The sequence below is a fragment of the Orycteropus afer genome, unplaced genomic scaffold, assembly GCF_000298275.1.
Source record: "Orycteropus afer afer isolate SDZICR_OR568_19922 unplaced genomic scaffold, OryAfe1.0 scaffold00285, whole genome shotgun sequence".
Lineage (NCBI taxonomy): Eukaryota > Metazoa > Chordata > Mammalia > Tubulidentata > Orycteropodidae > Orycteropus > Orycteropus afer.
This window is the reverse complement of record NW_006921872.1, coordinates 1644217-1656584: the sequence shown is the minus strand read 5'-3', so window position 1 is coordinate 1656584 and position 12368 is coordinate 1644217. Positions and strand designations below refer to the sequence as shown.

Sequence of the window (12368 nt, the reverse complement as noted above, 5' to 3'; positions counted from 1 at the left end):
AAAGAAAACTATAAAAAACTACTTCAAGAAACATTAAAAAAAAAAAAAAAAAAAAAAGGTCAGTGAGATGTTTTATTCCACTCATTGCAGAACCGAAGGGAAAGACCATAAAACAGAGAAGCTTAGACACAAACCAACTCCCAATGGCACTGACAAGGGTATAAGGTCCACATATACAGCACAAAGAGGGCGAATCCCATGACTACAGTACTAAGATCTGTGTGTGTATAGCTGTCTGTCCTGTGGTAGAGCATATCTCCTGCCTTCAAGTTTCTGATTTGGATACCGTGAAGAAGCACTTTCAGAAGAAGGTCTAACTTCAGGTGCTTGAATAAAACCACAAAATATTGACCTCTTCTGCCACAAAGCACTCACTTACATTAGGGCAATTTAAAAGAAGGAGGTCTAGAATGTAAATGCAGTGCCTCAAAGATCTCTTAACAATTTTCTGCTTGGGTTTCTCCTATCTTTTGTAGGAAATGAAACCCACTCTTACAATAACTAAAATTTTTAAAGTACTGAAGGATACATTACTCTCAGCTGAGACTGAGGACAGTAAGTAAATACCTAAGAGACAACTTATTTCTCCTCTGCATCTCTCCTCTTCCTCTATAAACCCTGTTAGCACTGTGAGGCTGAGCAACAAAACAGAGATCTATTTGGCTCTTTGTATATCTGTTAGGGAATGGACCCTGCTCTGTATCTGTGGCATGACAGATTTTTAATCACTGAGCTTATTTGTGAACTGGGAATGACTTAAATTTAGGACTCTGCACTCTTTCCCTTTTTCTACAGTTTCTCTAGATTTTTTAGGTTTGAGATTTGAAGTCCCTAGGCCAAAAGGTTACCCACAGAACATTACTGCTGTCTTAGACTCACCTCAATTCTGGCATAAACAGCTATTAGAGAAGTTTTCTTCACGACAATTATCACCACTGATAACTCCTCAAAGGACAAAGATGGAACAGACAACCCCAAATAAACAAGCATCAGATACTTAACCTTCACAGTGCCATCAGAGGATGCACTGATAATATAATGTCCATCTTGTGTGAATGTTGCTTCATTAACAAAGGAGGAATGGCCACGAAATTCCTTCAGGGTTTTCCCAGATTTTAAGCCATGAATTCTATAACAAATGAAAAGAACAATTAATATTCCATAAATTATGGCTGAGACCAAGTGTTGAACATATTTTAGATGAATTATAAAAGCTCACATCATAATAGAGAACAAAGAGAGATATGCAATTGTGTATGCAAAGTAATTTTCATTATGTCAAACAATGAAACAAAATTAAAACCAAAATCTCTGCAAAGAAAGAGACTGGAAAATATGGCAATAATACCACAAGCTTCTATTCAAGGACTGATTCTAAAACATTTAGTTAACAGGAGTATGTATCATCCTGGCTGGATCTCAGGGATAAGTATTTGCAACAGGGATTCCAGGTGATTCTGATGTAGCTGGTCCAAAGATTATACTTTGGGAAACATGACACACTTCATAATCCCTTTCTAATCCCTCTTCTGGGTAGAAACTCAAACAAATGGATGGCAATGCCTCAACCATATTCAGACCAAGGAAATGAGGTCTCACATAACTCTTATTCTCCATATCAACTGTTCTGATAAAGCCATAAGGAATCACTAGTACCTCCCTCCTGGGCCTCATCATACCACACACAAGTGATGGGAGTTTCGGGATTCTTACTTACCTAATTGTCTGGTCAAAAGAGGCACTCAGAATCTGACTACTATCCTTAGAAAAGCTTAGACAGGTGACACCTTTACTGTGTGCCCTTTCAAATCTCCTTAAACACTGTCCACTCTGAATCTTCCATACCTTTATGGAAAAAAAATAACAACAACTTGTAAACAGAGTGTTCCCTATAGCCTGCAGAATCAAGCAAGTGGCACGTTCACTAATGTACTCAAACAGCATTAAAAATGTATGTTAATAGCTGAATATGATATATCTGCTTCACATAGTACAATGACAACTGAATCCTTTGAAATGTAAACCTTTTTCCTTGTAAATTATTAAAGCCATAATTTAGACTCTAAGTTCACTTAGCAGAGACCACTTTTGTATTTTATCTAGCTCAGGGAGTTTTACCAGCAATTAAATACAAACCACAGTTAATTAGCTGTAGACTACTGTCTAAAACAAATAAGGTACATTACATAAGGTGAACGAGGGTGGTACAAAAGAGAGGGAATAAGCAGATCTGGATTTAAATACCAGATCTCACTTACCAATTTAAACCAGCTGGGACCTTAAATAAGATTTGGGACATCTCCAGGAAATTATTAGTAGGATTAAACAAGAAAAAATAAAATGGTGACCATAAAGTTAATGCACAATAATCAAGAGCTCTTATTATGTGTAGGACACTACATTACGACAGAGGAACTTTCAAACTGTGCACATACAAGTGTTTGTGTCACTAATCCATACCTTGATTTTTCCATCTTGGGCCCCAGTTGCTAACATTTCTGTATCTCTGCTGAAACACATGCAGAGGACAGCATCATCCATCATCATAAAGTTGTCCTGGGCCTGGTACTTAAGATCCTAAACCAAACAATGGTAAGCAATTATTAAAATGACACTAGAGCCAAGGCCCCAGTTGTCTCAGGTCTCTACAAACTCACTAAAAGCAGGATAATGGATTTGACCAACTATGAATCTCCAAAGCAAATAGTAGTGCCATGTAAGCATGGTTCTTAATAAACAACTGATAATGGGAATAAATAACTTTATTTAATTCAAATTAACATTATAAAAAATACAAAAATACCCCAGATCTTTTGCTTTCTGATTCTTGTTTAATTTCCTTCTCATCTTTTCTAGGCAAAATTTCCCTATAATCCAGAGACTTCTGGTAAAATGGTAGAATAGGCAGACAAGCTACACAGACCCTCTTTAACAAAGAAAACAGAAACCAATTAACAAAGATAGAGAAGATAATCCTGAAGCCCTGAGCTCTGAAAGAAAAGATACAGAAGTGGATTAAACATCAACTAGTAGAAGAACCTGAATGAAAACAGTGAGTAAGGAGACAAACAGAGCTGCAGACTGTCACCTGTCCTGATGGCATGGACAGCTTGAATATTTCCAAGTGGTGTTAGGACCTTAGAAATTAACCTAAAAATCTGCCCTGCTCACCAAGGGCTACGTGGACTACTGCATGGGTAGTAGTCTGAAAAGGGACTGAAAAGGGAAAACAGCAAAGAAGGAGACAAACTGAGATGGGGACTTTTGGCTATCTGGAGGGCACAGCCATTTTGAATGTTTACAAGCACTGACCATTCTGGATATTTAAGTGACAGCACTGTTATTCAGATACCAAGGACCTAAGGATAGGCTCCACTTGTTAAAGACAGCAAGGACATACAGGAGGCTGACAACTGGAAAGGAGACAGGTGGTGAGTGCATAAGTGCGGCCAACTAATGAGTAGAGGAGCACAGTACCATGCGTACTCAATACATCTAAAAAAAATGTAAATATTGGGAAAATCACTCCAACATACAATCAACAATTAAATATAAACACAAAAACGTCACAATGTCTCAAAGACAACAGACCATCACAGTGCACACAAAGAAGCAAAATAAAGCAGTAGAAGCAAGGGACCAGGAAACAGACCCAGAACACATCCCTTAGGAAGAAGCAGCATTGAAACTCCCAGATAAGGAATTCAAAAGAATTATATTGAGGTGTCTTCAATGGATTGAGAGACAGATCAAGGAAAACACAGACAAAACAGGAAAACAGACAAAACTCTAGAATGATTTCAAAAGAGAATATAAGAACAAAATGACAAAGTAAAAAATTAGAAATGATACAAAATCTACAGATAGAAATCCAGGCGATTAATACAGAATTCTCAGAAATAGATAACACATTAAATGGGCAAAGGAGTAGAACTGAATCAATGGAAGACAGAATTAGCGAGACTAAAGACAAATGGTGACATAGTGCCTAAGGCATGTGGCTGCTAACCAGAAGGCTGGCAGTTCAAAACCACCAGCCACTCCTCAGAAGGAAGGTTGGGCAATCTACTTTTGTAGTGATACTGCCTCAGAAACCCAAGGAGGGGTCACTATGAGTCTGATCCGACTCAACGGCAGTGAGTTAGTGAGAAGATAAATACCTCAATACTTCTTTGGACAGGGATCAATCAGAAAAAAGATCAAAACAAAACAAAGAAAGCCTAAAGTTCATGTAGGATACCATCAAAAGGAATAATCTACGTGTAATCAGAATTCCAGAACAGGATATCACAAATAAAACCACAGAGAAAATTACTGAAGATTTGTTGGAAGAGAATTTCCCTGATATAATGAAAAACAAGAATATATCCATTCAAGAAGTACAACGAACCTCAAACAAGATAGACCCTACAAGGAAATCACCAAGACACATCATTGTTAAACTCACCAAAATCAAAGACAAAGAAAGAATCCTGACAGCAGCACAGGAAAAAATGAAAAGTTACCTACAAAGGGCAACCAAAAGACTTAAGTTCTGATTTCTCAGCAGAAACCATGCAGGTGAGAAGACAATGGGATGGTATATATAAAACCTTAAAAGAAAACAAATTCCAACCAAGAATCATATACTTGGCAAAACTATCCCTCAAATATGATGGTGAAATTAGGACATTTCCAGATAAGCAGTAATTAAGGGGGTAAAACCAGACCAACCTTACAAGAGATGTTAAAGGGAGTCCTGTGGACAGAGAACCAACAACAGCTAACAACAATTGACCATTAACATACATGATGACATAACCCAGAAACCAACCCAATTATGGAAGTATCCAAAGCAAATAAGCTTACAAGATTGTAAACAGGGAACCAGAGACATCAACTGGCAAATGAGGACAACTACAAACCAAAAAGAGGGGAAAACCTACAAACCAAAAAGAGGGGAAAAACTGTGTTACAGAACTTGTAAATGGTGAGAAAGCCAAGACAATTCCAAGATAGAACAGACTGTTCTAACCTTGGGAAGGAAATTATAATTCACAGGATAACAACCTCAAAGAAAACAGATGAACCTTCACATCAAAATAAAAAAGAGGACAATCACAAATATTTAGCAACAAAGGAAGTGATAACAAGATTCATAAATAAAACGAGTTCAGCACAGAAAATTATATGGAACAAAGAAATCAGCAACACCACAAAAAAGCACATAACAAAATGACAAGAACAAATTCATACTTATCAATAATTACACTGAATGTCAATGGATTAAATGCACTACTCAAGAGACAAGAGGTGCAGACTGGATAAGAAAACACAACCCATTAATATGTTATCTACAAAAGACACACCTTAGAAAGACAAAAACAGACTAAAAATCAAAGGTTTTAGAAAAAGATACATCAAGCAGATGGTAACCATAAAAGACAGGAGTGGCAATATTAGTTTCTGATAAAATTGACTTTAAGACAAAAACCACCACAAGAGACAAGGAAGGACATTATATAATGATTAAAGGATAGCTTGAACAAGAGGACATAATCATAATAAGTATCTATGCACCCAATGAAAAAGCCCCAAAATACACAAACCAGACTTTAACAGAATTGAAAAGACAGATGACTCCACAGTCATAGTAGGAGATTTTAATATACCACTTTCAATCACAAATAGAACAACTAGAAAAAAACTCAACAAAGATACAGAAAAACTAAACAATATAATTTACCAACTTGACTTTATAGACCATATGTTAGGCCACAAAGCAAGCCTCAATAAATTTAAAAACACTGAAATACTACAAACATCTTCTCAGATCACAATGCTGTAAAATTAGAAATCAACAACAGGAAGATCAACAAAAAAACAGCAAACACATGGAAACTGAGTAACACCTTCCTTGAAAATGGGTAATAGAAAAATAAAAAATGAAATTAAAAACTTTTGAATCAAACGAGAATGGCAACACAACATACCAAAATCTTTGAGACACAGCAAAAGCAATGATGAGGGCAATTTGTAGCAATAAATGCACACATCAAAAAGAAGAGCCAAAATCAGCACATTAAACCAACATCTCCAACAATTAGAAACAGAGCAGCAAAAAAAGCCTACATCACCAGAAAAAAAGAAATAATAAAGATTTAAGCAGAAATAAATGAAACAAAATAGAAAGACAACAGAAAAAATCAACAAGACTGGAAGCTAGTTTTTTGAAAAGATTAACAAAACTGACAAACGACTGGCAAATCTAACAAAGGAAAAGCGGGAGAGAATACAAATAACAAATAAGAAAAAAACCGGGCAAAACAGAACTACAGAACCAACAAATTAAAAGAATACTATCAGGATACTATGAAGAACTACACACCCACAAATTTGAAAATCCAGAAGAAATGAATAGATTTCTAGAAACATACTACTTACCTAAACTAACATAGACTGAGGTGGAAAAGCTGAACAGACTTATAACAAAAGAAGAAATTCAACAGGTCATAAAAAAATTACCAACATAAAGAAGCCCTGGCCCATACGATTTCACTGGCAAATTCTATCAAATGTTCAGAGAAGAACTGACACCAATCCTACTCAAACTATTGCAGAACATAGAATAGGATGGAATCCTCCCAAATTCATTTTATGAGGCAGATATAACCTTGATACCAAAACAAGGCAAAGATATCACTAAAAAGGAAAACTACAGACCAATATCCCTCATGACTATAGATGCAAAATCTTAAAAAAATCCTCACCAATAGACTCCAACAACATATCAAAAAAATAACACATTACAACCAAGTGGGGGTTCATACCAGGTATGCAAGAATGGTTCAACATTAGAAAAACAATCAACATCATCCATCACATACATAAAACAAGGAAAAGAACCACATGATCACATCAATTGACACAGAAAAGGCATCTGATAAAATCCAACACCCATTCCTGATAAGAGCTCTCAGCAAAATAGGAATAGAATGGACATTCCTCAATATAATAAAGGGCATATATGTAAAACCAGAGGCTGGTGGTTCAAATCCACCAGCCACTCCTTGGAAGGAAGGTTGGGCAATCTACTTCTGCAGTGTACTGCCTTGGAAACCCAAGGAGGGGTCACTATGAGTCAGGTCTGACTCGATGGCACATAACAACAACAACAACAACAACATGCAAAACCAACAGCCAACATTATTCTCAATGGAGAGAGACTGAAACCATTCATTCCCCTTGAGAATAGGAACCAAACAAGGATGCCCTCTATCACTACTTCTATTCAACATGGTATTGGAAGTCCTAGCCAGGGCAATAAGGCAACAAAGGAAAACCAAAGGCATCCAAATTGGTAATGAAGAAGTACAACTATCCCTCTTTGCTGATGATACGATCCTATACGTAAAAAAACCAAGAAACTCAGGAAAAAAAAAACAAAAACAAAAAAAACACTATTGGAACTAATTGAGAGATTTAGCATAGTTGCAGGATACAAGATCAACATATAAAAAGAAGTTGGATTCCTCTACACCAGCAAAGAGATTGCTGAAAAGGAAATAAGGTAATCAGTACCATTTACAATAACAGCTATCAGAAAAATAAAATACCTGGGAAGAAATCTCACCAGGGACACAAAAGTCCTGTACTAAGAAAACTGTAAAACACTACTTCAAGAAACCATAAGAGATTTATGTAAAAGGAAGAACACACTATGCTAGTGGACAGGAAGATTGAACACTGTGAAAATGTCAATACTACCCAAAGCAATCTATACATTCAATGCAATCCCAATCCAGATCCCATCAACATTCTTTAAGGATATGGAAAAACCAACCACTAATTTCATATGGAAAGAAAAGAGACCTCAGATAAGCAAAGCACTACTGAAGAAGAAGAACAAAGCAGGTCTCACATTCTTGGATCTCAAGACCTACTATACAGCCACAGTAATCAAGACAGCTTGGTATTGGTACAAGACACACACAGACCAGTGGAACAGAATTGAGAACCCAGAAATAGATCCACTGACCTATGGTCAGCTGATTTTTGACAAAGGGCTGAAATCCATAAACAGGAAGAGATGGTCTTGTTAACAAATGGTTCTGGCAAACTGGATATCCATTTGCAGACAAATGAAACAAGATCTGTGCCTCACACCACACACAAAAACTAACTCTAGATGGATCAAAGACTTAAATGTGAAACCTAAAACTATTAAGCTCCTCAAGGAAAAAATAGGGACAAATTTAGGGGCTCTCATTTATGGCATAAATAGACTATCAAGCATAACCCAAAATGCACAAACAGCAAAGATAAATTAGGTGAATGGAACTCTCTAAAAAATTAGTTTTTATGTGCTTCAAAAGACTTTGCCAAAAGAATCAGAAGAGAACCTACAGATTGGGAAAAAATATTTGGCAACAACATATCTGACAAGGGACTTATCTCTAAAATTTATAGAAAACTGCAACACCTCAACAACAAAATGACAAACGATCCAATTAAAAAATGGGCAGATGACATGAATATACACTTCATCAAAGAGGAAATTCAGGCGGGCAACAAACCCATGAAGAAATGTTCACAATCATTAGCCGTCAGAGAGATGCAAATCAAAACAACAGTGAGATACCACCTGGCCCCAACACTAACAGCAAAGTTCAACAAGACAGAAAATAACAAATGCGGGTGAGGATGTGGAGATATTGGTACTGTCATACACTGCTGGTGGCACTGTAAAATGATACAACCACTGTGAAAAGCAGAATGGCGATTCCTTAAAAAGTTGGAATTAGAAATATCATTTGATTCAGCAATCCCATTACTATGTATGAAACCACCTATGTACCCATCAACAGAAGAATGGATAATCAAACTATGATACATACACACATAGAATACTATGCAAAACTAAAGAATAATATAGAATCTGCAAAACACCACATAATGTGGATGAACTTGGAAGACATTATGCTGAGTGAAATAAGTCAATCACAGGACAAATGCATTAGTTCATTATTATAAAAAGTCAAGGAAATGTTATATATAGAAGAAAGCTTTCTTTGTTGGTTACCAGGGGTGGGAGGGGAGGGGAGGGGAAGGAACACTGCAAAAAAATAAAAATATATATTCTTGGGGGGAAAAAAACTGATGAATGTATTCTTACGTTTATGCTGAAATAGAATGTTTAAAGTAGGTGTAAATAAAAAATCCCTATAGTCCATTTTATACATGGCTCTTCAATAAATCTGAATTTATTTACTTAAAGGTATGAGATGAGAAATTAAAGTAACAGTTTTTCCAACTGTCAGCTACTTTTCCTAAACCATCTATTTATTTGTGATGTTCCTTTTATCATCCATTATTATTCAAATGAAATAGCTTTAGCATTTTTTCTAACTATAAAGTGGTATTGTTTCATTTAAATAAAACAATAAAAGCAAACTAGATGGAAATATAAAACGAAGGAACAGAAAATCATTCATAAATCCACTATGCAAGGAATGGAATTTAGCTCTCTATGATAAAGATTACATTTTAAATCAACAGCTTTTTGAGAAGAAAATTAAGTTGGATCTATACCAACTTTATCCTAAACAAATTCCACATGAATAAAATATTAAACATAAATCATAAAAATGGTAGAAGAAATTATGGGAGGACAGCTGGATAAATTTGATAATATATTAAAAAAAATTCTATTAAGTAAAATCAGAAGCAAAAATCAAAAAGGTCAAAATGGAAAAAATACTTGCATTTCACATCACAAAAAGCTGACTGACTGCCTCAAAATCTACAGAGCTTCTACAACTCCGTAAGAAACAGGAAAGAAACTGTGGTGTAGTAAATTACTTAGTGTGGCTTTTCTACCCATAAGTCTTTGTAAACTCCAAGCTGGGATTTTCTATGGGCAACTGAGGAGCTCCTGATTGCTGAAGTTGTCCACCTGGAGTATTTCTGTTGGGAGTGGCACAAAACAATGTTCTGGGAGGTGCCCACTCTCTCTCAAGTGCTTAGAGTTCTGATGCTATGATTAGCTAGTTTGACCACCCTGCTGGGCTCAAAAGGAGGCCTCCTAGAGGCAGAACTCTCTCTGACTGCTGGTTGAGGAAGACATGCTGCTGAACATGGGTTCCTGAGACACGCGTTGCTGGGAAAGAGAGGCAAGAGACACGCATTGCTGAGTGAGACACCAAGGGACCAGCACTGCTGGGAAAGAGACTGTGAGAGACTGTTGGCCGAGGGATGGTGGGCTGGGAGAGACTGAGCATTTTTCCTGAACTTGAATTATAGTCTGTGGTACTTCCCTAATAAACCCCATAATCTGTGAGCTCTGTGTGGCCACTGCAGCGAATTATCGAACCCATAATAGAGGTGGTGGGTGCTTTGGGAAGAATGGTTGGTGAAAGGGCTGGAGGGAGGCAGCATGTCTGGCCTTGCAGTAATAGGCCTTGGTTACTGCTGGTAATCCTGCCTTCCTCTTGTGGGATTAGAGGATGTCAGAACATGTGGCCTCTTTGCCGTTTTTGTAGAAACCAACTGAGAAAACAGGTACAGGGTATGAACAGACTTCACAGAATAGGAAATAATGGTTGCTTTTCACATATGAAAGAGAAACACAATTAGTACTATAATTAGTGTAGAATGGAAACAATCTTAAATGGTTAGATCATGGTTCAATGCATGTAATGGAGTATAATACAACAATGACCTTCAAGGATAAAGGCAGGGTGACTTCTGGGAAGATGCAGGACTAGGCAGACAAGCGACACAGACCCTCTTCAACAAAGGAAAGAGAAACCAATTGACAGAGATACAGAAGATAATCCTGGAGCCCTGAGCTTTGAAAGGAACTATACAGAAGGGGATTAGGCACCAATTAGTGGAAAAACCTGAACGAAAACAGTGAGTACAGAAACAGTCAGAGCTGTGGACTATCAGATACTCTGAGGGGACCAACAGCCTGAATATTTCCAAGTGGTGTTGGGACCTGAGAATTGACCTAAAGATCAGCCTTGGTCAACAAGGGCTGCAGGGATGACTGCACTGGTGCCCTATGACCAGGAAGACAAACAGCAAGGAGGGAGACAACCTGAGCTGTGGACTTTCCGCTGCCTGGAGGGTGCAGCCATTTTGTATATTTATAAGCGGAGGCTATTTTGGATATTTAAAGTGACTGAGGGCACAGCCATTTTGAATGTTTACAAGTGGCAGCTATTTTGGATTTTAAAGTGGTAGCATTCTCTTTCGGATTCCAGGGATCTAAGAACAGGCTCTGTTTGCCAAGGTCAGCAGGGACATACGAGAGGTTGACAACAGGAAAGGAGACAGGTAGTGAGTGTACAAGTGCTGTCAACTAGTAAACAGAGGAACACAGCACAGTATCCTCCTTGAGTAGATAACATACAAAAAAAACAAAAATCGTAGGCAAGTCACTGCAGCATACCAATTAAATATAAACACAAAAATGTCACAATGCCTCAGAGAAAACAGAGACACAGTCCAAAGAAGCAAGATAAAGCAGAAGAAACAAGGGACCAGGATACAGACCCAAAACACATCCCTGATGAAGACGCAGCATTGGAACTCCCTGATGAGGAATTCAAAAGAATTATATTTAGGTATCTTCAACGAATTGAGAGGCAGATCAAGAAAAACACTGACAAAATTAAGGAAAAAGCAGAGAAAACCCTACAACAATTCTGAAAGACAATACAAGAACAAAATTACAAAATAAATGAAAAATTAGAAAATCTACAGGCAGAAATCCAGAAGATTAATACTAAATTTTCAGAAATAGGTAACACATTGAACAGGCAAAGGAGCAGAATTGAATCAATGGAAGATAGAATTAAGGAGACTGAAGGCAAATACCTCAATATTTCTTTGGAAAGGGATCAATCAGAAAAAAGATCAAAACAAAATGAAAAGCCTAAAGTTCATGTGGGATACCATCAAAAGGAATAACCTACGTGTAATCAGAATTCCAGAACAGGAAGAGAAAAAGGGAACCACTGTGAAAATTGTTAAAGATTTGTTGGAAGAGAATTTTCCTGGTATGATGAAAGATGAGAATATATCCATTCAGGAAGTCCAATGAACCCCAAACAAGATAGATCCCAAAAGAAAACCACCAAGACACATCATCATCAAACTCACCAAAATCACAGACAAAGAAAGAATCCTGAAAGCAGCATGGGAAAAACGAAAAGTTACCTACAAGGGGCAACCAATAAGACTAAGCTCAGATTTCTCGACAGAAACCATGCAGGTGAGAAGACAATAGGATGGTATATATAAAACCCAGAAAGAGAAAAATTTCCAACAAAGAATTATTTACCCAGCAAAACTGTCCCTCAAATATGATGGTGAAATTAGGA

General features: G+C 37.1%; 1 protein-coding gene across 1 annotated transcript in view; it reads right to left on the bottom strand.

The window, feature by feature from the left end:
• Positions 1-12368, bottom strand: part of SMU1 (SMU1 DNA replication regulator and spliceosomal factor) — a 51640-nt gene that overhangs the window by 13097 nt on the left and 26175 nt on the right. Inside the window, exons 7-9 of the mRNA XM_007950690.2 lie at positions 2461-2577; positions 1718-1845; positions 1003-1129 (exon numbers count right to left, since the gene is read on the bottom strand). Coding sequence (XP_007948881.1) covers positions 1003-1129; positions 1718-1845; positions 2461-2577 — 372 coding nt within the window. The remainder of the gene's footprint in view (positions 1-1002; positions 1130-1717; positions 1846-2460; positions 2578-12368) is intronic.